Consider the following 26281-nt stretch of genomic DNA (forward strand, 5'->3'; position numbering starts at 1 on the left):
AACCTGGGCCAAATTTTAAGGTTGACCATCTGAATCACCTAAGATGCCTGTTAAAAATGCAGATTTCTGGCCTCCAACCCAGACTTACTGAATTAGAGTCCTTAAGAATGGGGCCTGGCCGGGCGCGGTGGCTCAAGCCTGTAATCCCAGCACTTTGGGAGGCCGAGACGGGCGGATCACGAGGTCAGGAGATCGAGACCATCCTGGCTAACACGGTGAAACCCCATCTCTACTAAAAAATACAAAAAACTAGCCGGGCGAAGTGGCGGGCGCCTGTGGTCCCAGCTACTCGGGAGGCTGAGGCAGGAGAATGGCGTAAACCCGGGAGGTGGAGCTTGCAGTGAGCTGAGATCCGGCCACTGCACTCCAGCCTGGGCGACAGAGCCAGACTCAGTCTCAAAAAAAAAAAAAAAAAAAAAAAAGAATGGGGCCAGGCTGGGCACGGTGGCTCACGCCTGTAATCCCAGCACTTTGAGAGGCCGAAACGGGTGGATCACCTGAGGTCAGGTGTTCGAGACCAGCTTGGCCAACATGGTGCAACCCCGTCTCTACTAAAAATGCAAAAATTAGCCGGGTGTGGTGGTAGGCACCTGTAATCCCAGCTACTTGGGAGGCTGAGGCAGGAGAATTGCTTGAACCTGGGAGGCGGAGGTTGCAGTGAGCCAAGATAGTGCCACTGCACTCCAGCCAGGGTGACAGAGCAAGACTCCGTCTCAAAAAAAAAAAAAAAAGAATGGGGCCAGATGGTTTACAGTGTCCACTGGGTGATTCTAGTGTGCATTGATACTTGAAAACCATTGATTTTAAAAGTTCATCTGGAAAAATAATTTCCATGCCTATAAACAAGCATCTGCTCAGGTAGAGTCTGAAAGTCTTTGGAGGCCACCTGTGTCCAGAAGAAATCAAATGACTTATCAGTAAGCAATTCTGAATCTATAGGCTGTGGGTTTTGCCAGATTCAAAAGATGGTCCCACAGCCTGAGCAACATAGCAAGACCCTGTCTCTACCAGAAAAGAAAGAAAGGAAGGAAGGAAGGAAGGAAGGAAGGAAGGAAGGAAGGAAGGAGGGAAGGAGGGAAGGAAGGGAGGGGAAGAAAGAAGAAAGAAAGAGAGAGAGAAAGAGAGAAAGAGAAAGAAAGAAAGAGAGAAAGAGAGAGAGAGAAAGAAAGAAAGAAAGAAAGAAAAAGAAAGAAAGAAAAAGAAAAAAAAGAAAGAAGGAAGGAAGGAAGGAAGGAAGAAGAAAGAAGAAAGAAAGAGAGAGAGAGAAAGAGAAAGAAAGAAAGAGAAAGAAAAAAGAAAGAAAGAAAGAAAGAAAGAAAGAAAGAAAGAAAGAAAGAAAGAAAGAAAGAAAGAAAGAGAGAGAGAAAGAGAGAAAGAAAGAAAATAAATAGCAGAGTGTGCTGGCACACCTGTAGTCCCAGCTGCTTAGGAGGCTGAGGTGGGAGGATCACTTGAACCCAGGAGTTCGAGGCTATAGTGAGCTATGATCACATCTGTACACTCCAGCCTGGCAATAGAGCCAGACCCTGTCTCTAAAAAATAAATAAATAAAAAAGGTAGGCCCTCTTTCGCTGGACTTCTGGAATTTAGCCAAGCACTACCAATACAGTACTGTGGCACTGAGGTATTTCCGGGTATTTCCGTATTCTCTCTCTATTCCTCCCTCAGGTCTCCTCTCCACTTCCCACACACAACCCACAAGAAACTAATAACCAGGGAACGCCAGAGGCAACAGCTAAGATTAGGCTGAGGATCTAAGGCAGCCCTCAGGTAACAAGGTGACATCTTCAGTACAAAAGCACTGAGTTCTGACACCCACATGCAGTTCACTCATCCAATGTGAATCAAAGGAAGACTGAGTTAGATTTGCCCGGTTCCTGTAAGACAAAGCATCAAGAATATAGGAAGTACAGACAGATGGGATCAATGGCCATCAACTCTTATTCATGTTAACAGCTCTCAAAGTCACATCAGAAAAGCATCCGTCATCAGCTGGGCATGTGGCTCACCCCTGTAATCCCAGCACTGTGGGAGGCCGAGGTGGGCGGATCACCTGAGGTCAGGAGTTTGAGGCCAGCCTGGCCAACATGATGAAAACCAACCATCTCTACTAAAAATGCAAAAATTAGCCGGTCGTGGTGGCACATGCCTGTAATCCCAGCTACTCAGGAGGCTGAGGCAGGAGAATCACTTGAACCCAAGAGGCAGAGGTTGTGGTGAGCCAAGATAGCGCCACTGGGAAAAAGAAAAGCGTCAGTAATGAGGATCGAAGTGACATCACTGTCATCTTCTCTAGCCCCTTGCCTCATGTTTATTAAGTTTGCATGTCCCTCACAACCAAAGAGCTTTATAAATAGGTTCTCATTCAAAGGCTGATCTGCTCCACAGTCACCCCACTGTGCAAGAAGGCCAAGTGCAGGAGACCTCTACGTGTCTCAGGGCAGATTCAGACGGTTGTCCCCCCAAAAAAGGGACATCAAGGGAGTGGTGGATGACAGGGGTGGGAGACCTGAGGCACACAGAGGCATTTTCCAACTGTCTTCATTTGGCAAGATGACCCTGGTAAACTGATTCTGAGGGCTGTACTTAATTCATTGCAAAGTAGTGATTATCACCATAGCATTAAAGATGTTTTAAATTTGTATTTATGCAAAGTATGTCACCATTCTGTGCAACTCAAATATTTTCCCCTCAATTTCAGCTCAGTATTTTAGTTTTTTTCTTCTGTGTTTTCTTCATGGCAAATTTTTAATCCCATTTTTATGGGTGGGAATACCCCAACAAAGAGAAAGGAACTTTACCTGAAGTCCCAATAAATCAGAAGCAGGTGCAGAACTCATAATCAGGGATTATTGCTACTCCTTCCTCCATCTCCTACCTCTGTTCCACAGCTCATCACCATATATAACAAACGTATTGGATTTCCAAGGCAAACTTTGCTTGAATTCTTGGGAAAAGCAAATCAAAGAAACAGGACAGCCAGGCGAGGTGGTGAGGTGGCTCATGCCTGTAATCCCAGCACTTTGGGAAGTCCAGGTGGGCAGATCTCTGGAGCTCAGGAGTTTGAGACCAGCCTAGGCAACATAGTAAAACCTCATCTCTACAAAAAATACAAAAATTAGCCGGGCACAGTGGTGCCTGACTGTAGTACCAGCTATTTGGGAGGGTGAGGTGGGAGAATCGCTTGAGCCTGGGAGGCAGAGGCTGCAGTTAGCCATGATCGCACCACTGCACTCCAGCCTGGGCAATAGAGCAAGAAAAAAAGAAAGAGGACACTCAGTTACCTTTCACCATAGTACGTACAATGGTTAGGAGAGTATACTCTGGAGTCAGGAACATATAGATTGAAATCCCACCTCTACCAATTACTAGCTGTGTGACTTTGGCCAAATAACCTCTCTGAATCTTGGTTTCTACATTTATATAGTGGGGTGTCGAGCTTACCTCATGTGGTTGTTAAAAAGATTAAATAATTCATATAAAGTGCATAGGTAGTACCTGGCAAGAGAAAGCACTCAGATACTATCCATTAACAGTTTTTATCTACTGAGGAAGTGGGAACAAATAGGAAAATATTCCAATCAATTGAACTTTGGCAACAGAAAGGACCCACATGAAAGAATGAAAGGGGTACATGATTTACAGAGTAGAATACCTGTTCTAGAAGATTTTTTTTCATCAGTAAAATAGAGCTTTTACCTCTCAGACTTGTGAGGAGTGACAGCCATGATGAAAGGTGCTTTGTTAGTGGAAAGCACCATGCAGATGTTAGAAGTTGTGTTATTTATTATCAAGGGATTACTGAATCTGATGCCCATGCCAAACATAAGAGAGTACATCTGGAGACCTATGTTCAAGGTGTACAGGCCCTAGTTCTCTAAGAACAGCAGTCAGAGTTAGTATCTCCTTTAGCCACAAGGGTGTGTGTGTATATATATATATGTGTGTGTGTATATATATACATACACACACATACACATATATATACATATATATATATATTTTTTTTTTTTTTTCCCCAGAGACTGAGTGTTGCTTTGTCGCCCAGGCTGTAGTGCAATGGGGCGATCTCAGCTCACTGCAACTTCCACCTCCCAGGTTCAAGTGATTCTCCTGCCTCAGCCTCCCGAGTAGCTGGGATTACAGGCATGTGCCACCACGCCCGGCTAATTTTTGTATTTTTAGTAGAGACAAGGTTTCACCATTTTCGCCAGGCTGCTCTCGAACTCCTGAACTCAGGTGATCCACCCGCCTCAGCCTCCCACAGCGCTGGGATTATGTGCGTCACAAGGGTAGATTTAAGCTACGGAAAACCTGAAGAACAAACAGGCATGGTGACCTTTCTCAAAAGCCTTAGGCCTTTGAGTACTCTCAAAGGGCTCTAATGTTCTCAGGCCAGAACACCCGTTATCTTGCCAGAGGCTGTATACCACTCGGAAAAAAAAATTTTGTTACAGTGATAAGTGAAAAAGCATAGCTGCTAAATGGCTAATATGAAAATCATCTTTGTTGGGTTTTGTTTTTGTTTTTGCTTTTGTTTTTGAGACAGGGTCTCATTCTGTTATAGTCTGGAGTATAGTAGCATGATCACAGCTTACTGCAGCCTCGATCTCCTTGACTTAGGTGATCCTCCCACCTCAGCCTCCCAAGTAGCTGGGATGACAGGTGTACACCACCATACCTGGCTAATTCTTGTATTTTTTGTAGAGACAGGGTTTGGCCATGTTGTGCAGGCTGGTCTTGAACTCCTGGGCTTGTCAAGCAATCAGCCCATCTCGGCCTCCCAAAGTGCTGGGATTACAGGCATGAGCCACCATACCCGGCCATATCTTACTTAAAAACAAACAAACAAACAAACAAACAAACAGCAAGGAGGCTGGGTGTGGTGGCGCATGCCTGTAATCTCAGCTACTTGGGAGGCTGAGGCAGGAGAATCGCTTGAACCCGGAAGGCGGAGGTTGCGGTGAGCTGAGATCACACCATTGCATTCCAGCCTGGGCAACAAGAGTGAAACTCTGTCTCAAAAAAAAAAAGGCAAGGGCCAGAATAGTGTACATTTTATCAATAGTATCTTACCATTTGTGTAAAATAGAATGCACACACCTGTGCTTGTATATATACAAAAAACTCTAGAAGGACACACATGATGAATAACATTGTTTGTTTACGGCAAGGTAACAGGGTGCCTGGGGAACAGAGATGGAAGGGAAATTTTTCAGTGTGCAGCATCTCCATTTGTACTTTGTCTAAACTCCAGATTTTACTGAAATTTCACCCATTTTCCCACTAATGTCCTTTTTCTATTGCAGGACTCACTCCAGAATACCACATTGCATTTAGGCTTTTTGAATTTTGAACCATGAAGATTATTACCTATTGAAATAAGCAAACCTTTTAGCTCTAGGTTTGCCATGCTACAGACTGTCCCCTCTGCCTGGCCCTGGCTATCTTTCCTGTGGCATCCATAGATGTGTATGATGAGTAACTCCTGCCCTGCTATTCCCTGTCTAGCTCTGCTATATCCACAGGGTAGAGTCCAGATTTCTTTCTTCTCTCTCAGTTTTGTAGGCCTCTTATCACCATGTCTTTTTTTAAAAGAAAAAAAATAAAGACAGGGTCTCACTGTGTTGCCCAAGCTGGTCTCGAACTCCTGGGCTTAGGCAGTCCTCTCCACTCAGCCTCCCAAAGTGCTGGGATTACAGGCGTGAGCCACCATGCCCGGCCACTTATCACTATGTCTTGTACTAGACCCGGCCAACATAAGTAGTAGCTTTCAGCAGCTGGGCACACTGCCCCCAGGATCCAACTAGACAAAGGTTTGATTTAGCGACAGCAGGGCCAACTTAAAATATTCCTGTTCCCCTGAAAGCTTTTGCCCTTGGTCTCCCCTGAAGATGGTATTCTTTCCCACTTCCTTTTCTGATCTGCTCAGCAGAACTGGTAGGAGAAAAGTCACAGGAGTAAGAAAGGACCAGTGCCAAGATCCCCTGGACACAAAAGTCACATTTCGGCAGAAATCCAGCTGGGACTGTAATCAGAAACCGGAATTTCCACTAACTTCTAGGACTTCAGGAAATCAACTCCCTCTCTGATTTAGCTATGTGGTTAAAATTAGCTGGAGGCCCCCAGTGTTCTAGAAAAGCCCCTACAAACACTGCATGTACCAGCTGCACACTGTTCTACAAGGACACTCTCCAGGCTGTGGTTACTGGAAGTGGACTAAGAAGGTGATACAAAACTGAAACAAGTGCCTATAGCCCCAGCTACTCAGGAGGCTGAGGCAGGAGGATCATTTAAGCCCAGGAGTTTGAGGCCAGCCTGGGCAACAAAGTGAGACCCCATCTCTAAATAAATAAATAACTTATTTTTTATAAAGTGAAACAACTTTGACTACATCCTGTTCTCATCTCTGCCTATTGACTCCTTCTAGGTTCCCCCAACATATCATTGAAAAAAGACTGTAGGCTTCAAAGAGGTTATGAAATAGGGACTATAAGGTCATGGTTAAAAGAAAGACTCAGGCGTCAGACTGCTTGGGTTTGAATTGCTGGTCTACCACTTTCTACCTAGGTGATCTTGGGTAAGACACTTAATAATATCTCCAAGCAGCAGTTTCCCCATCTATAAAAGGAGGTTAATAATAGTTATTGACTTCATAAGGCTGTTGTGACGACTATGTGAGAAAAAAGCAACTTAAAGCATTCCTGACATAAGTGGGGCGTGGTGGCACACGCCCGCATTTCCCAGTCACCCAGGAGCCTAGGTGGGAGGATCACTTGGCCCAGAAGTTTGAGGCTGCAGTGAGCTATGAGTGTCCCACTGCACTGCAGCCTGGGCGCTGCACACCCAGCCTGAGTGGAGTGCAGTGGCACACTCATAGCTCACTGCAAAATAAATCAATAAATAACAAAATAAAAATAAAAATATTGACATACAGTAAATGCTTAATATTTCTTAGCTATTATTCATGATTCCTCCACAGAGCAAATCTGACAATCTAGAGGGTGTATTAAAAAAAACAAAAACCAAGGCCAGACACAGTGGCTCACACCTGTAATCCCAGCACTTTGGGAGGCTGTGGCGGGAGGATTACCAGAGGTCAGGAGTTCGAGACCAGCCTGGCCAACATGGTGAAACACCATCTCTACTAAAAATACAAAAGTTAGCCAGGTGTGCTGGCGTGCCTGTAATCCCAGCTACTCAACTCAGGAGGCTGAGGCAGGAGAATTACTTGAACCCAGGAGGTGGAGGTTGCAGTGAGATGAGATCATGCCACCGCCCTCCAGCCTGGGCAACAGAGCGAGACTGCATCTCAAAAAACAAAAACAAAACAAAACAAAAACCAAACCAACAAACAAAATACCCTCCTAAACCCAAATATAACTCAGTATAGTCCCATATATTTCTAAGATTGAGCTCAAAGGAGGGTATCAGGCGTCACACTCATGAAGAATAGAATCCCCTTCTATATCTAGCAGAGCTGACCTTGTTCGTTCCTCAAGACCCAAGTCTGCTCTAGGTGGTTACCCTACACTTTTAAAATGCAAATTCTACTTCCTTCTGTAAATGTGTGCTTTTCAACCCATAGCCTAGACATGGGGAGCAAAGGTATTCTAAGGACTTTTACTTTACAGGGCTCAGGCCCTGCTAAATGCTACTACCTTCCCTTGAGTTACTGTGCCATGGATAACGAATTAGCATCTGAAGGAGAGAAACTTGGACTTTGATAAATCTTTCGAGTTGCTTTTGGCACTATCAATAAGTTACCAGAGGTAAAGTTAGGACTGTGTATGTGATGTGGTTTGCTCATATTTGGAACCCCGAAAATGGGCAAATGGCTAGTAATTGCCCCTAAGAGTAGCTGCTTTCTCCTCTCAACTAAACACATTTTATGTTACCTATGAACACCATCAAAGTCATGCCAAACAGAACTGAAATCAACTGAGAATTGACTTGAGAATCCTCAACCAGAGAGTCACTGTTGTGATGGACAATTCACCCCTTGGTTAGTTAAGGACATAATTTTCTCCAGGAAATTTTTGCTATTATAGCAATACAAGAGTGCAATGCAGAAATACAGATTCTAAAGAAATGCAATAAAGATATTTCAACTTATACTGGAATTTCAAAAACCGACATGAACTAAATTGCTGGAGGGAAAGGAGCGCTGAGATTTTAGTGAGAATAGGATGCCCTCTGCTGGACATTAGGGAAACCTTATAACAGCATGGCAGACAAGGTTGCCTTAAGCTGTCAGAGACAGTGATACTTGGGAGTAAAACAAAAACAAAACAAGAAAACGTGGCAATAAATTTACACTTTGGTGCTGTTTTCTAGAATATTTCCAGTAATCATGGACTATGAGAACACAAATATAAAAAAAAAGATGCAAGGAAAGGGGTGAGTTTTAAAGAATTCATGACATTCTTTTATACATGTAGCACTGAAAAAACAGCCTTCTTTTCTACATACCTCCACAAATATTTCACTGGCAAGGAAAAAATGGGAGCACATTATAGGAAATACCAGGAAGGCTCAGGGACATAGTAACAGGGAGACAAGAAAGAGGTGAGACCAACTCCTGAATGGTACATGGTGTCTTGTTGTTGGTTGAGTGAACACATTTCAGGTCATTTCTCTCAAAATGAGATTAACCTTTGCTCTCATGTCTGAGGGCAGTGGCAGCTGCTCAAGAGAAGCTCTCTCTGCAAAGACCAGAAGCAGACTAACAAAGGTAAAATAGGGTCTTTACTGTGCTTCTGTCAAATAAACAGAGCTAATTATATTTTAAAGTCAAACAAAGCAGGCTCCTCCAGTGCGTTGAGTAGAAGGGCTTAATATTCACACGCTTTTTTTTTTTTTTTTTTTTTTCTTTCCCATTGTTCTACTCAAGGCAGCCATAAGTCCTTACCTGAGCAGGCCAAGTAGTGTCAAGCAATAAGGTTGAATTTGAAGACCAGGCAGTCTTCCTGAAGGGCAGGTCGGCCTGCTCGAGCCCTCTTCTACCACTTGATCAATCATTCAATCAAATGACGCTGAATAGGTCTGCAATTGCCAAAATTATAATCATTCATTCTTTTTCCGGATGAGTTGTCATTCAGTGTACTGAGGTGAGAGGATCAATGGGAAGAGAACTACAGTTAATTATTAACATCCATTAGTGTACTTCAGTATCATATTAGTTAATTGTTTCCCAGAAAGCAGGGTCCAGAGGGAATGGGAGAGAGGGCAGGTAAGGTTTGATGGGCTGCAGTAGACAGAGAAATGCGTCTGTGGTGGGGAAGAGGCCTAGATGAAGGCCTGGGTAATCAGGAGTCACAATTAGAAAAGGACACCAAACATTCTGTCTGCTTAATTACCTTTGATTTTTTGGCATGATTGTTGGTCTGTCAGACTTTACCCAGAGCAGTGGTGTTCAACTCTAGCTACCGATTAGCTAAATCACCTGGAGAGTTAAAAAACAAACATAATGATGCCTGGGCCCACCCTCGACAACATACTCAGAATTCCTGGGTGGTCAACCAGATACTGGCAATTTTCTTTTCTTTTCTGTTTTTTGAGACAGAGTTTCATTCTTGTTGCCCAGGTTGGAGTGTAATGATGCTACCTTGGTTCACCGCAACCTCCGCCTCCCAGGTTCAAGAGATTCTCCTGCCTCAGCCTCCCGAGTAGCTGAGATTACAGGCATGCGCCACCATGCCCGACTAATTTTGTATTTTTAGTAGAGACTGGGTTTCTCCATGTTGGTCAGGCTGGTCTTGAACTCCCGACCTCAGGTGATCCGCCTGCCACGGCCTCCCAAAGTGCTGAGATTACAGGTGTGAGCCACCGTGCCCTGTCAATAGTGGCAAACTTTTAAATGATCCCAGGTTCCGTCTCGTGTAGCTCCATTGGAGAACTGCTGCTTTACAGGTCACAGCTTCTTCAGCATTGGATACTAGGCTGTTGAAGCAGCTAACCAACCAACCAAAAACGTACGCCCTTCTCATCTGGCAACTTGCAATTCCCAAGTTAAAATGATCAAAGGCCAAGGGCACCACTTGCCATATACAGTTTGTGTAAGAGTGAAGGTCAAGAGAGCTCTTGTAAAGTAAGTATGTCTGAAATCCATGGCTGAAGGTCTGCAAAACACCCTTGTCAGAGGAATTTTGTCATAAATCACCCAATCTTTTGGCTATTGGGACCACCAAGAAGTTGCCTCATTTATATACTTTTCTTTCTTTTAATTATATATGTATATTTTTAAAATATAGAGGTGGGGTGGGGTCAAACTTTATTGCCTAGGCTGATTTCAAACTCCTGGCCTCCAACGATCCTCCCACCTCAGCCTCCCAAAGTGCTGGGATTACAGGTTTGAGCCCCCTCATCCAGCCAACTTAAATACTTTCATCTCTAGGCATCTCAAGCCCAGAAACCAGAGGCAAAACCAAAAACAAACAAAGAGCCCTACCACCTAAAGTATTTTATGAGAATTCACTGAAAAAAAGGAAAAAAAAAGCTCATACTCAAGTAAAATGTTATTTAAACCCAATTGTTAATTTTAACAGACTATTTATTCTACCAGGCTACAACTGGAAATTCCCAGTCTTTCCTTGTCACTATAATTCCATAATCTCACATCCCTAATCTAAATTTCCCACATTATATTTCTCACATGTGTTGGTTATCATTTGTTTAAATGTCAGGGCTATGCTGAATCTACAGCTGAAGAGAGCCAAAACAGTTTCAGTTTTAAAATATCCCTTGCTACTTAATATTATTCAATCTAATGTATTTCTACAGTCATCTTGCAGTCAGACTTCCTTTTCCTAGCAGGACATGTAGCTGGTAGGGTCCCCAGCACCTCCTCACACCTGGAGGAGAGGCTTTCTGACCCAAATTTGTTCAGAAGGTCTCCTGGGCTAGGTCCGACCCTCTAAAAGCAAGTCACAATAGGAATATTCAGTAAAGGTACCCTCTCTCTCTTTTTAGAAGCTACCCTTCTAAAATGCTTTTGTGAAGAAGCCCTTGTATTTCAGGAGAACTGGCGAAATATACACATTCATATCTTCCAAATTGCCCTTTTTGAGTACTACAGGCAGAATTTATGATTTGACTTTTTTTTTTTTTTTTTTGAGACAGAGTCTTGCTGTGTCACCCAGGTTGGAGTGCAATGGCATGATCTTGGCTCACTGCAAATTCCACCTCATGGGTTCAAGCGATTCTCCTGTCTCAGCCTCCCGAGTAGCTGGGATTACAGGCACCCACCATCATGTCTGGCTAATTTTTGTATTTTTGTAGAGATGGGGGTTTCACCATGTAGGCCAGGCTGGTCTTGAACTCTTGACCTCAAGTGATCCCACCCGCCTCAGCCTCCCAAAGTGTTGGAATTACAAGCATGAGCTACCATGTCCGGCCAACTTGCCATATTTTCTATGGTTTAATCCATGCCAAGTTGAGAGCAATAGTTTGTACATTAGTCCCAGGTCTCTTTTTGTTTTTCTTTCTTCATTGTCAATAAACATGTACAGTACCAAAATGTTCGGGGAACCATGCTGAGCACCGGAAATACATAGCAGTGTGATGTGGTCTTTGCCCCTCATATGCCAACAATGTCCTTGTGAGACAGGGTTGCATGGTTTATATGTTAAGGTTCTATGCCATTAGTAAGGACACTGGGTAATCAAGAAGGCTCAGAAAAGAATGCAATCAAAGAGTCTGAAGTACAGAAAGCCTTCTTAGAAAAAGGAGACTCAGCCCTAAAAGTAAGAGTAACAAATAAACAGGGAGAAAGATGACATTCTAGACAAGGGAAAAGAAATTAAGGTTGTGGACTTCTTCCTGGAATTATACTAATAAAAGCATCATTTCTTCAAACACTTTGGGAGAACTAAATCAAACCAAGTTAAGGGCATCTGGGGTCCCATGGGAAGAAGAATGATAACCAATGGCACAACACCAGATGGCTGCTAGAAGTTATAGGGTATAAAGCCCATGGCATAGCAAGGACATTAGGAATTAATTTACAAAAAGATACTTATTCCAGCTGGGTGCAGTGGTGCATGCCTGTAGTCCTAGCTACTCAAGAGGTTGAGGCAGGAGGACTGTTTGTTGTTCAAGGCCAGCCTGGACAATACAACACATGCCATTTCTAAAATATAAAACAAGAAAAAATTTTTAAAAATTATTCCTTCTGACAACCCCAGCAAATGGGGAAATTACCTAAGTGTTAGATATAACTGGATCAAGATTTCTAAGAAAATTAGACTCTCACAGTCCAGTGATTCTCATTCCAAAAACTTAAGATGGATCCAGGAATTTCACCTCTTTTAGGTACAATGTTCATATACTGAGTAATTCTTTTTAATTTGTATTCATTTATTATTATTTTTTTGAGACGGAGTCTCACTCTTGCTGCTCAGGCAGGAGTGGAATGGTGCAATCTTGGCTCACTGCAACCTCCACCTTCCAGGTTCAAGTGATTCTGCTGCCTCAGCCTCCCAAGTAGCTGGGATTACAGGCATGCGCCACTACGCCTGGCTCTTTTGTATTTTTAGTAGAGACATGGTTTCACCACGTTGGTCAGGCTGATCTCGAACTTCTGACCTCAAATGATCCACCTGCCTCGGCCTCCCAAAGTGCTGTGATTACAGGCGTGAGCTACCGCGCCTGGCCCACATATTGAGTAATCCCTACTGTGCGTGGTTTTAACATAGGTAAAATAAAACTAATCTTCACTGGGTTTCCTGAGTCTTCTAAAGTTTTTAGAATAAACATTCTGGGATATTTGGCCTGTAGAAGGCAGGTCTCCATACTGAGGAATAGGGCTGGAGTCAGGGAGAAAGAAGGAGTTGAGCTCCTTCAATTTCCACTTTCCAAGAAAGATTTAATAGCACAAAAGAAAAGGTCACATTAAGAAAAAGAAAATCAAACTGCTACAATTTATTTAACTTTTTAACAGGAAATATAAGTATGTAATGTAAACACTGACACGTGAAATAACGTACAAGGATCAGGAAGACAAGCGAATTGGACAATAGTCTTGCTTTAACACTTCACTGCTTCCTGATTTCATTTGCAGCATGAATCACATGGTTATACAGACTGGCAGAAGTAACGGCAACATTCAGATTTACAGATACACCAGAAAGCCTCTGAAATCCAACAATGCCGTATGGAAGTCTGATCTTTCTGCTGCAAAAAAAAAAAAATAAAGCTGGGCACATGTCCATTTATCCATTTACCCAAGGCATTTAATGTAGGAGCATAAGAATGCACTGATTAACACATGAGCTTTAATATGCTTGTGGAGGCCAAGATTAAATTGTGCCTCTTCTCCCTCTTCAGATAAAATAAAATTAACCAAATTAAAAGCAGAGCTGCCTGATACTGGCCAGAAGACTACATAATCACAGTGAATTCTTATTTCAATAAATCCCAGGAAATGCAAAACACAATAAATGATTGCCGTTGGAGCTTTGCCCAAATGGTCACCCTAGACCTCACGCTGCAGAATCGTATCGGGTTTTCAAGGTTCTTTCCTAGAACTCCAAAGTTGGAAAAATGACCTAGATAAATGGTTGGGATAAAGACCCATCATGATTTAAAACAAAGGGCCTATTTCCAAACTTGAATTCGGTAATAAAGAGTATGGGCTGTAATTTTCTGTGATTATCTCAAAAGATTAAAATAACCTGTCTTCTTTCTTACCAGATGACACCTACCAGATAGGAGGTAAATTTTGGTAATAGATGCCTACCGTGCAGACTGGTTCAGTAATGGTACTCAGCATGACAAGATTTGGGGATTCAGATAAGGCTGCTTTAGAGCTAGAAATCACAGAACCATGCATTTGCCAAGTATACCTACCTCCTCACTCACCCCATGATCAAAGGCTATTAAAAGTCATCTGGGCCGGGCACGGTGGCTCACGCCTGTAATCCTAGCACTTCAGGAGGCCGAGACGGGAGGATCACGAGGTCAGGAGTTTGAGACCAGCCTGGCCAACAAGGTAAAACCCCACCTCTACTAAAAATGCAAAAATTAGCTGAGCGCGGTGGTGCATGCCTGTAATCCCAGCTACTCGGGAGGCTGAGGCAGGAGGATTGCTTGAACCCGGGAGGCAGAGGTTGCAGCGAGCTGAGGTCACGCCACCGCACTCCAACCTGGGTGACAGAGCAAGACTCTGTCTCGCAAAAAAACAAAAAAAAATTATCTGTAGTCCCACATCCCTCTATACTCCATAATCTATGGAGAAATAAGTATCTTGCATGCTTCCTCCTTATGGCAAGCAGAACAGTCAGTGTAGGCTGAACACTGATTTTCTGAGGGAGAAATGCTACTCTGAGCAGGTGTTTTGAAACTGGTTTTCCCAGGCAAAGCTATCCTTCCTATATCACAAAGTGATGGAGATTTTAAAAAATGTGTTTATAAAATATCACATGGAAACACCTTCACAACAAAAAACATTCATTTCTATATTCCTTACCTATAACATTTGGCACAGTGTCCTGCCATTTATTGTGCTCTCACTAAAGACATACATAGAACAGAGAGATCCAAAATCAGGTTTTAAAAGTGTTAGGAACTGCTATTTCCAAGGAATCCCTGCATCAGTCCTGGCCTTTGTTTGTGCTATATTATAATTAAGGTGTTGTTTAAAAAACAAAACAAAACAAGCAAGATGATAAAACAGACCAGCATTATACTACTTTGATTAGAAAAAAGCCATTCATCACAGACGGACCTCCATTCCTGGATTCTTATTTACCTCTGCGAAACATAGAGGGCCTTAGCTACTGTGAAGAACAGCACATTATCACTGTAAGTAAGGCAAATGTTTCACTTATAATTCTCTGTCCTACAGTCAGATCATATGTGCCAGTTTTACACTGGAAAATAGTAATCAAGTATTGAGAATTAAATACTAGAGATCTTTCAAGCAAGGAGGAGCCCAGTCTATCTTCACACACTCCCCAGTTATTGTTCTGTACTGTCTAGACCTATTACCTCTCCAGTGCTTCAACTCTGTCTCTGATATTCCTGCAGAGCAGATCTCAAAGAGGAGCTTTTTAATATTGCAACTAGCCATTTCTTCTGTTATCACTTCTTTTCTTCTCTCTTGGCATCAGTTCCTATTAGAATGCCCTCCTCTTTTAAAATGAAAGATGGGGCTGGGTGCAGTGGCTCATGTCTGTAATCCCAGCACTTTGGGAGGCTAAGGTGGGTGGATCACCTGAGGTCAGGAGTCCAAGACCACCCTGGCCAACATGGTGAAACCCCAACTCTACTAAAAATACATAAATTAGCTGGGCATGATAGCTCATGCCTGGAATCCCAGCTACTCGGGAGGCATAAGAATTGCTTCAACCTGGGAGGCAGAGGTTGCAGGGAGCCGAGATCACGCCACTGCACCCCAGCCTGGGCGACAGAATGAGACTCCACCTCAAAAGAAAAAAGAAAAAGAAAAAGAAAAAAAGAAAAGAAAAGAAAAAAAGAAAAATGAAAGATGGAACTTCTGAAAAATAGATTCATCCTATTTGCAGATATTCGGATCAGTTACCCTTAGGGAAATAAGGCACCTATAATGTGACCCCAGATTGACTACAGGAATAGTACTAATATTTGGATCCTGTGTGGCTGCAAAAGAAGACGACTTCCAAACAGAAGCACTACTTTCCTGCCACAGGTCAGGCTGCATCACACAGCACTGCTGTGCTAGTCTAACATACAGGCAGACTGGAGGCTCCAAAGAACTCAAAGAAATACAGATACAATTCTTCCTTAAAATAGAAAGTTACAGTATCAGTTGGGTCTCTGGTTAACCTCATCAGTCCTTTCGAGTAATGTTTGCATGGTTGAGTGAGGAATATGGAGGAGCAACAGATGAGAGTAAGGAAACCTAGGTTCCAGTCCCAGCTCTATTACTTACTGGCTGTGTGACCTTAGGCAACTATGTTTACCTCCCCTCACTCCCCACCCCAGCCTGTTTCCTTATCTGTAAAATGGGGATAAAAAAATCACCTGCCTTGTCTACCACATGTTGTGACTGTGAGGATCAAATGAGATGCTGTGAAAGTGCCTTGTAAACTGAAGTACTGACAGTAAAGGCTTTTTTTTTTTTTTTTTTTTTTGAGACGGAGTCTTGCTCTGTCGCCCAGGCTGGAGTGCAGTGGCCGGATCTCAGCTCACTGCAAGCTCCTCCTCTCGGGTTCACGCCATTCTCCTGCCTCAGCCTCCCGAGTAGCTGGGACTACAGGCACCCGCCACTTCACCCGGCTAGTTTTTTGTATTTTTTAGTAGAGACGGGGTTTCACCGTATTAGCCAGGATGGTCTCGATCTCCTGACCTCATGATCCGCCCGTCTCGGCCTCCCAAAGTGCTGGGATTACAGGCTTGAGCCACCGCGCCCGGCCAGGCTTTTAAAGTAATAGTATATACTTATTACATTTTAATTAGGTCCTTATAATTGCCTATTTGTCTAGAAGTGCCCCACGCAGGATGTGCCTCACAACAGACAGAACTAAAAAATAGGTGCTATAAATATACACTGGTCCTTTTCACTGGTGGTGGTTAAAAAAAAAAAGGAAAATTCTTAATTTCCTCAGCAGTGGCCTCAGATTACATTACTTAAAAATGTGATGTCATCCAAGTCTATCAATTGATAAAATTTTCTCCAAATATGTCCTATACAGTTGTAGTTTTGTCTGTTGGTATCTTCACACGGAGGAGTCTAGAATTCAAAACATAGCATGCTAAAACTAAACAAAAAAACAATACAACCATATAGTTACAGTGGGTTGTAAAGGAAATGAAAATTAGAGGCATCATTATAATAAAATTAGGTCACAGTTCCTCAAATGGTCACCTTTTTCCTGAGATAGCTCCAGGACAGGGTCCTAGTTCTGTGAAGTGCTTTAAAGCAGCTTAGTCTTGCTGGAGGTGAAAAGGACATGTGGGCTGGCAACTAGGCTATGTTCATTTTCAGCACGAGGATTTGAACAAGAAGGTCTGCTAGGAGCTGCCAAACAGCTTTGGTGGAGAAGCCCATATGGCCTAAGAGAGGCTTGCTAGTTCTCAGATGCCAGGCCAGAGTGTGGAGAACAGCTTAACACAGCCATCCAGTCCCAGGATTTTCAATTCTTCCTGTAAGTTGGTTCTGCTCTTCTCCGGTCTAGTAAATAATTGAACAGAGGAAAAACAATGAGATATGGAGCAATATATCTATCTGTGCTTTAGGGCCTTTCTCTGCCTAGCTGCAAAAAGTTTACATGCAGAACAGAGACGTGACACAAAAGGAGCAAATGTGATTTTTGACTAGAGTTTGAAATAGACTTTGACTAGCCCAGAGCACCCAGATTCCAGTATTCGTGTCAGAAGACCTTTATTACAAATGTTACAGGCGATGACTTGCAGGGAGTCAGGTCACTGGAATCACTAGTTAACAAGACGGTTGTCCTTTGGGGCCACAGGTGTGTTGCTAACCTCCACTTTTCTTCCTGATTTGCTTTGCTTTCCGGGGTTTGAGGATGGTGTAGTTTACATACACCGTATACTGATCTGACAGGAAAGGGACATAGAATGCCCGCAGCAGCTTTGAAGATCTGAAAAACAAGGGTTAAAAAAGAGAATTTTATCACTTGGGAGAATTTACTAATGGTACTAAATGTAATTAAAAGAAATAAACTAAGATCTGTAGTAAGGATTATATTTTATTCAAGTGGCACAGAAAAGCCTATTACTTAGGTACTAGATCATGATAAAAGACTTAATCAAGGCCGAGTACCTTGTCACCTAAATGAAAATTTATTATTGTCCCTAATATGCTACAGTATATCCTTCAGAAGAGCCCTAGGTCTTCATTTTGCATTAGAATGTGCCATAGAAAAATTCCAGGTCAATCAAAGGACTGCTATTGCTGAAATGAATTCTTAACACCAAAATGGTTTCTGCATCTAAGAAACTGTAGAGACGCCAAGTACTCAAATGGCCTGGACTCCAGCTCTAAGTTTTCCTGGAGAGGGGAAGAAAACTACATCCTGGGTGCCTGTGCATAGTGTTCCAGTATTGTCTAAGTCAAGGAAAGCGTCTACACACAAGTTCATGTCGTGATAACATGTCCCTGGTAAATTATAATATATCTACTTATTACTGAAACATAAGAACTGAAAACCTAAATTTCTCATGAATTTCTGAAGAATGTGAAAAGTGCTTATATTTTAAATATATTATCGGCCGGGCACAGTGGCTCACGAGCCTGTAATTCCAGCACTTTCAGAGGCCGAGGCAAGCAGATCATTTGAGATCAGAAGGTCGAGACCAGCCTGACCAACATGGTGAAACTCTGTCTCTATTAAATTAATAAATACAAAAAAATTAGCCGGGCATGGTGGCGCATGCCTGTAATCCCAGCTACTTGGGAGGCTGAGGCAGGAGAATTGCTTGAACCTGGGAGGTAGAGGTTGCAGTGAACCGAGGTCACGCCACTGCACTCTAGCATAGGCGACAGAGCGAGACTCCATCTCAACAAAAATAAAAAAATAAAAATAAATATATGATTTAATCCATTTGATAATTCTATGAGGAAGTGGCATTATTATCCCTATTTTATAAAAGGGAAACTAGGGCTTCAAATTGCACAGGGTTACACAGTAAGTGACAGAGGCCTCATTCAAATCCAGGTTTGACTCCAGAGTCTGCACTCTTAACCATTATGGTTTATCATGCATCCCAGGAACAGACTAACAGGATTTGTCATCTCCTAGAAAAAGTTGTAGTGATAGTTTTAAATTCTGTATGGAGTATTACTTCCTGACTCTGATTTCTGAGTCTGAAAATCAAAAGTTGGCCTAGTTACTGCCATCCTGAATGAGGTAGCTGAAGGTGTTCCACTGCCAGTCCTTTTCCAAATTCTAAACTTGTAAATGTCATGTCAACGTGGCATTTGTACTGGCAGCCTACCCTTGGGTTTGGCAGACTCCTACAATGCCTGCACACAATGACACTGTGCTTGGCATGCATGCCTCTTAGAGATTCTTCCCAACTAGGACGCTGGCAGTGCCCTGTGCTCTGTGAGATTCACTTTACTTCAACAGTGAACTCTATCAAGGGCTTTGATAGAGAAAAGAGGTTTGGAGAAGAGACATGAGACAAAGCAGGGCTCCTACAAATAAAATGAACAGAAGGAGGAAGGATCTACCCCAGTCAAGGAGAAGTTAATGGCCAGGCACGGTGGCTCAGGCCTGTAATTCCAATATTTTGAGAGGCTGAGGTGGGAGGATTGCTTGAGCCCAGGAGTTTGAGCCCAGCCTGGGCAACAAAGTGAGGCCTGTGTTTACAAAAAAATGTTTAAAAATTAGCCTGGCAGGTTGGCACACACCCGCAGTCCCAGCTATTCTGAAGTCTGAGCTGGTAGTACGGCATGAGCCCATAAGCCCAGGAGGTTGAGGCTGCAGTGAGCTGTGATCATGCCACTGCACTCCAGCCTGGGTGACAGAGTGAGACAGTGTCTTAAAAAAAAAAAAAAAAAAGAAAGAAAATTTACCCTTTTCATCTACACTGCACAAATAAGGTGAAGGGTAAAGGGTAGAACAGAAAGATGCAAAATAGAGCAAATTCCTACAAGCTTTAGTAAAGAAAGTATAAAACTAACAAGTGTAATTTCCATTTTAGTTGACTCTATAATAAAAGCTTCATTAATATAGTCATTGTATATTTCTGGTCAACTCAGTCCTTGGTATAACCTCAGGGTCCAGTGGACCCAATTTTAGTTTTCAACTTTCTTTTTTTTTTTTTTTCCCCAAAAGACAGGGTCTCACTATTTTGCCCAGACTGGCCTTGAACTCCTGGACTCAAACAATCCTCCTGCCTCGGAATCCCAAAGTGTTGAGATTACAGGTGTGAGCTACCTCACCTGTCCCAGGTTTTTACTTTCTTTTTGTAGCAATTCCTTACTATTTGGGAGGATTGCTAGTTCATAATTTTATTCTTTTTAGAGTCTTCCAAAGAACAAAGATAAATTATACTTATTTTCATTTATTTATTTTGAGACAGGGTCTCGCTCTGTTGCCCAAGCTAGAGTGCAGTAGCATGATCATAGTTCACTGCAGCCTTGACCTCCTGAGCTCAAGCAATCCTCCCGCCTCAGCTTTCTGAGTAGCTGGGCTACAGGTGTGCCTAGCTAATTTTTTATTTTTTGTAGAGATGGGGTTTCATTATGTTATGCAAGCTGGCCTTGAACTCCTGAGCTCAATAAATCCACCTGCCTCAGCCTTCCAAAGTGTTAGGATTACAGATATGAGCCACCATGCCCAGCCTATAAAATAACTTAAAAATAGGCCAGACGCAATGGCTCACGCCTATAATCCTAGGACTTTGGGAGGCCAAGGCGGGTGGATCACGAAGTCAGGAGTTCAAGACCAGCCTGGCCAAGATGGTGAAACCCCGTCTCTACTAAAAGTACAAAAATTACAGCGTGCCTGTAATCCCAGCTACTCAGGAGGCTGAGGCAGGACAACTGTTTGAACCTGGGGGGTGGAGGCTGCAGTGAGCCGAGATTGTGCCACTGCACTCCAGCTTGGGTGACAGAGCGAGACCCTGTCTCAAAAAAAAAAAAAAAAAAAGGTAAAAATATAGAAGACAAAGAGGGTCCATTGGACTGAGATAGTAAATGGTGATGACTATTTTCCTGGTAGGCTGATAGATCATGTTCAAAAAAATGATAATTTCAGAAAATGATCTTATTCTGATTCCACTCAGGAGTTGGAAAAAAAATATTTCCTGATCACTAGGTGTGAATAAAAGAGAGAGAAAAGAATAATAATAATTTTAAAAACTATCTTGGTCTGCACATGGGATATATCATCATCAAAAACACTGACTAGCAGCCGGGCGCAGTGGCTCACTTGAGGTCAGGAGTTCAAGACCAGTCTAGCCAACATGGTGAAACCCTGTCTCTACTAAAAATACAAAAATTAGCCAGGCATGGTGGCGGGTGCCTTTAATCTCAGCTACTTGGGTGGCTGAGGCAGGAGAATTGCTTGAACCTGGGAGATGGAGCTTGTAGTAAACTGAGATTGCGCCACTGCACTCCAGCCTGGGTGATGGGGCAACACTCTGTCTCAAAAACAAAACAAAACAAAACAAAATAAAACACTGACTAGGCAGGTGTTGTGGTATGTTCCTGTAATCCTGGGTACATGAAAGAATTGCTTGGGCCCAGGAGTTCAAGGGCAACCTGGGCAAACACAGCAAAATCACATTTCTGAAAAACAAAAAAAAGTTAAAAAATAACTAGCTGGACTGAAATAGAAGAAGGATTACTATGCATTATTGTTAAGTTCAAAAGAGAAGCTAAAACAAGGGTAAAAAATAAGAGATTGGGAGAAAATGCAACATATGTACCAGACGATTTGAATCTAGACTATATAAACTGGGCGATCAGTAAGACAATTCAACAGGAAAAATGACAAAAGATATGATTACAGAAGAGAAATGCAAATGGTTGATAAACATTAAATAATGATCAATCTTACCAGGAATCAGGGAAATGTAAGACTAGACACAATTTTCAATAATCAGGTTTGGAAAAGTTAAAAAGCCTGACAGTCTCAAACACTGATGAGGAATCAAGAAACAGATATTGCCAGTAAAAGTGTAAACCTGCATAGCCACTTAGAAAGGCAGTTTTAGCAGTATCAATTAAAATGAAAATTATGCAGTCCCTATGATATAGCAAAGGACTTTTACTTTGTACTTTACGCTATGTTATTTATTTATTTGCTTGTTTTACAAACAATCTACTTGGTTTTCCATTTGCTATGATTAAAAATTTCAAATATATATAAAAGATAAATTTATTACTTATAATAATGTTTTAAAACCAGTAGACAAATTTTTAAATAAAGGAAACCCTCAATTTTCAAAAACAAAAAGCAACCAAACAAACAAAAAAATCAATGTGCCTACTATATGTAAGCATTTGTGTGCTGGCTCTGAAGACATATAAGTCTCTCTTCTCAAAGGGCTAATAAGCTAATTGGGTAGAACAGATTATGAACGATACATCATCATAACTTAGCATATGGTAAATTCTAAACAACTGACACAGAAGTTCAAAGTGATAATGCAAACATTCAGACGGGAGGTCAAATGCTGAGGGCTGGGTAGGTAGGTGTATAAGCAGCATTTAATAAACATGTAGCACATCATTTCATTTTATCCATCCAGTATTCCAAGGTACACTAAGCAGGAAAAGCAACTTGTCTAACCATAATCAAATCTACAGGCATCTCAGGTTAATACTCTGTGCATTCAACAGCAACTAGAGGTGGGCTGAATAAATCCCAAACTCTTTCTCACTGCCTACAAATCCCTAGGAGATCCAGCCCTTGCCTGATTGTCCCACCTCACCTTGTGCCATCTTCCTCCTGGACCTCTACACTCCGGTCACCCCAGCCCCCTTTCAGTTCTTCAAAAATACAAGCTCCTACCTTAGAGCCCTTGCATATGCTGTTGCCTCACCCAGGAACACTCTTCTACCCTGTTTTTCTCATGACCGAGTTCATCTCATTTTTCATGTCTCAGCTTAAAAGTTACCTCCTTTGGCCGGGCACAGAGGCTCACACCTGTAATCCCAGCACTTTGGGAGGCCAAGGCAGGTGGATCACTTGAGGTCAGGAGTTCGAGACCAGTCTGGCCAACATGGTGAAACCCCGTCTCTACTAAAATACAAAATCAGCCGGCTGTGGTGGCACCCGCCTGTAATCCCAATTATTTGGGAGGCTGAGGCAGGAGAATCACTTGAACCTGGGAGGTGGATGTTGCAGTGAGCCAAGATTGTGCCACTGCACTCCAGCCTGGGTGACAGGGCGAGACTCTGTCTCAGGAAAAAAAAAAAAAAAAAAAAAAAGTTACCTCCTTTGGGAGGTCTTCCAACAATCCTAGGAAATCCTAGGTTTCCACCTCTCACTTCTTTTCTCTCAGTGCACCTGTGTGTTTCTTCATTATACAGTTCACAATTTGTATTATTTATTTGTTGGTTAACTAGTTTATTATCTACCCTCCCCCACAAAACACACCCAAATTCCAGGGGCCACGCCTGTTTTATCTGCCGCCATGTGTCTGGCATATGGTAAATGCTGAAAAACAAATGTTGGATGGAAGGAAGGATGAATGGATGGACTGCTGAAGAGAGCGAGGGAGGGGTACCACACAAATGAGATCTGAGTTTAATTCAATTTAGTTTAACTACAGATAAATGAGCTCCATGTCAAGCAATGGGTTAAATGCCAGGAACACAATGATGGTTCCTCCTACTGTCAATGAGGAATTCAAAGTCCAAGTGAATTTGTGGTTTGGAATAACTATTTTGCTAAGGACAAACATGGGTCTGACTTAGCTACATCATGAGATCCAAGAAACATCCTGATTTGCCAAGCTCCCTCAGTGTATAATCACAAGAAATTCGGCATCAAATTCTAAATAATGTATTCAGGAAATAAGGAGGCATTTCTAGTTAAACCAGAACACAAAACTACAAAAAAGGCGAGAATTACATAGAAGGAAAAGCTAAGAAGGATCTATTTAACATCAGAGTGTGGCACTGGAAAAAATCCTTTAGAAGACAAACCTCCTTTTCTCCTGCAGATTCTGGTTGTGATCTTTAATAGCATTATCTGTCTATGACACACAGAGCCACTAACTAATTTCTTCCAGAAGATGGAATCACAAAGCAGCCAATATATGCTTAGGCCATTCTCATCTCTTTTTTTTTTTTTTTTTTTTTTTTTTTTTGAGACGGAGTCTCGCTCTGTCGCCCAGGCTGGAGTGCAGTGGCCGGATCTCAGCTCACTGCAAGCTCCGCCTCCCGGGTCTATGCCATTCTCCTGCCTCAGCCTCCCGAGTAGCTGGGACTACAGGCGCCCGCCACCTCACCCGGCTAGTTTTTTGTATTTTTTAGTAGAGACGGGGTTTCACCGTATTTAGCCAGGCTGGTCTCGATCTCCTGACCTTGTGATCCGCCCGTCTCGGCCTCCCAAAGTGCTGGGATTACAGGCTTGAGCCACCGCGCCCGGCCGGCCATTCTCATCTCTAAGCTGGGATGGGAATATATTGTAATTTCTTTTTTTTCTTTTGAGACAGGATCTCACTCTTTCACCTGGGCTGGAAAGTAGTAGTGTGATCCCAGCTCACTGCAGCCTTGACCTCAAGGGTTCAAGTGATCCTCCCATCTTAGCCTCCTGAGTAGTTGGGACTAAGGTGTGTGCCACCATTCCCAGCTTTTTACTTTTTGTAGAGACGGGGTTATACTATGTTGCCCAGACTGGTCTCAAACTCCTGGGCTCAAGCAGTCCTCCCACCTTGGCCTCCCAATGTGCTAGGATTACAGGTATGAATCACTGCACCTAGCGTGTGTGTGTGTGTGTGTGTGCGTGTGTGTGTGTGTGTGTATTTAACCAAAAGAACAAGCTGGCTTGAATTCTTCCTTTCTAACATTCACTGCACCTAGCGTGTGTGTGTGTGTGTGTGTGTGTGTGTGTGTGTGTGTGTGTGTGTGTGTATTTAACCAAAAGAACAAGCTGGCTTGAATTCTTCCTTTCTAACATTCACTGCACCTAGTGTGTGTGTGTGTGTGTGTGTGTGTGTGTGTGTGTGTGTGTGTGTGTGTGCGTGTGTGTGTGTGTGTGTATTTAACCAAAAGAACAAGCTGGCTTGAATTCTTCCTTTCTAACATTCCAGCTGCTGTTCTAGATTATTTTGTCATCAAAAGCTTTAATATACTAAGCATAACTGGGGCATTTTGAATTGTTGTATTGTTATTGAAAAAAGGAAACCAAATTGGTAATTTACCTTTATAAAAGGAAAGAGGAGGCCGGGCGCGGTGGCTCACGCCAGTAATCCCAGCACTTTGGGAGGCCGAGGAGGGCGGATCACAAGGTTAGGAGAGCGAGACCATCCTGGCTAACATGGTGAAAACCCGTCTCTACTAAAAATATAAAAAATTAGCCAGGCATGGTGGTGCCCGCCTGTAGTCCCAGCTACTCGGGAGGCTGAGGCAGGAGAATAGCGTGAACCCAGGAGGCGGAGCTTGCAGTGAGCCGAGATCGAGCCACTGTACTCCAGCCTGGGTGACAGAGTGAAACTCTGGCTCAAAAAAAAAAAAAAAAAGGAAAGAGCAGTTGTGCACTGGAATGACATGTGGTGCACACATTTATATACACGGAAACAGAGATCAGACTGATTCACAGACAAAACTAATACCTATCAAAACTCATACAATAATGTCTGTAATAAAGTGAAATGCCAAAGTACTGCCCTAGGGCAGCACAGGCAGCATGATTTAGGGAGACATAAATATGTGCCTCTATCATGGAAACTGAAATACTTCCCCTGCCAGTGAGAAAGTCACTCAAGTGATTCAAGGATGAAACAGACCTGGACAAAGCAATTGCCTGAACAGCATAATTAGCTCACGGCTCAGAATGTTTTCTAATTCAATTACCAGCCCTATTTATCAGGGCTGAGGAGCATTCGGCTGTGGAGATTTAAATCTGCTCTTGCTGACGTCAATGAATGACTGGCTGCCAGTCCCTGATGTCACCAGTTCAGCAGGCACAAATGGAAATGCTGGGTCAATTTTTCATTTTAAAAAGAAAACATCCTAGTATCCAGGTTTTCTTTCTCTTTTAAAAGACAGGATCTTGCTCTGTTGTCCAGGCTGGAGTGCAGTGGCATGATTATAGGTCACTGCAGCCTCAACCTCCTGGGTTCAAGTGATCCTCCCTGATCTGTCTCCAGAGTAATGGGGACTACAGGTATGTGCCACCACACCCAGCTAATTTATTATCATTATTATTATTTATAGAGACAGAGTCTCAATATGTTGCCCTGGATGGTCTTAAAGCTTCAAGCAATCCTGTGGCCTTAGCCTCCCAAAATAGTGGGACTGCAGGCATGAGCCACCATGCCTGGCCCAGGTCTTGTCCTGTCTTCTTTCTCCTCTTCTCTCTTCTCCTCTCCTCTCTTTCTTTGTTTCTTCTCTTATCTATCTATCTATCTATCTATCTATCTATCTATCTATCCATCCATCCATCCATCCATCCCATCATCCATCCATCCAACCATCCATCCATCCATCCATCCATCCATCCATCCATCCATCCATCCATCCATCCATCCATCCATCCATCCATCCATCCATCCATCCATCCATCCATCCATCCATCCATCCATCCATCCATCTGTCCAAGCATTAATATCCCCTGTAAACCTGTAATCTAAGCCCACTGCCAGTTGTCTTTCC

At 42.8% G+C, this 26281-nt stretch overlaps 3 protein-coding genes across 7 annotated transcripts in view; 1 reads left to right on the top strand and 2 right to left on the bottom strand.

Annotated features, from left to right (window-relative positions):
• PPP2R1B (protein phosphatase 2 scaffold subunit Abeta) overlaps nucleotides 1–9003 on the bottom strand; it is a 66405-nt gene extending 57402 nt beyond the window's left edge. The window contains exon 1 of the mRNA XM_050757695.1: nucleotides 8912–9003. The gene's annotated coding sequence lies outside the window, so the exon portion shown is untranslated. The remainder of the gene's footprint in view (nucleotides 1–8911) is intronic.
• Nucleotides 1–26281, top strand: part of CFAP68 (cilia and flagella associated protein 68) — a 162074-nt gene that overhangs the window by 42670 nt on the left and 93123 nt on the right. The gene's annotated exons all lie outside the window — the stretch shown is intronic.
• Nucleotides 11084–26281, bottom strand: part of ALG9 (ALG9 alpha-1,2-mannosyltransferase) — a 100898-nt gene continuing 85700 nt past the window's right edge. For 4 of the 5 annotated variants that reach the window (XM_050757705.1, XM_050757701.1, XM_050757709.1 and 1 more), the window contains 2 exons: nucleotides 17464–17582; nucleotides 12907–17152 (listed from right to left, as the gene is read on the bottom strand). In XM_050757705.1, the coding sequence (XP_050613662.1) occupies nucleotides 17115–17152; nucleotides 17464–17582 (157 nt within the window). In that variant the 3' untranslated portion in view covers nucleotides 12907–17114. Of the gene's footprint in view, nucleotides 12131–12906; nucleotides 17153–17463; nucleotides 17583–26281 lie in introns of those variants that run through there. The other variant, XR_007719301.1, reaches the window with a different exon arrangement.

Source organism: Macaca thibetana, chromosome 14 (assembly GCF_024542745.1).
Source record: "Macaca thibetana thibetana isolate TM-01 chromosome 14, ASM2454274v1, whole genome shotgun sequence".
Lineage (NCBI taxonomy): Eukaryota > Metazoa > Chordata > Mammalia > Primates > Cercopithecidae > Macaca > Macaca thibetana.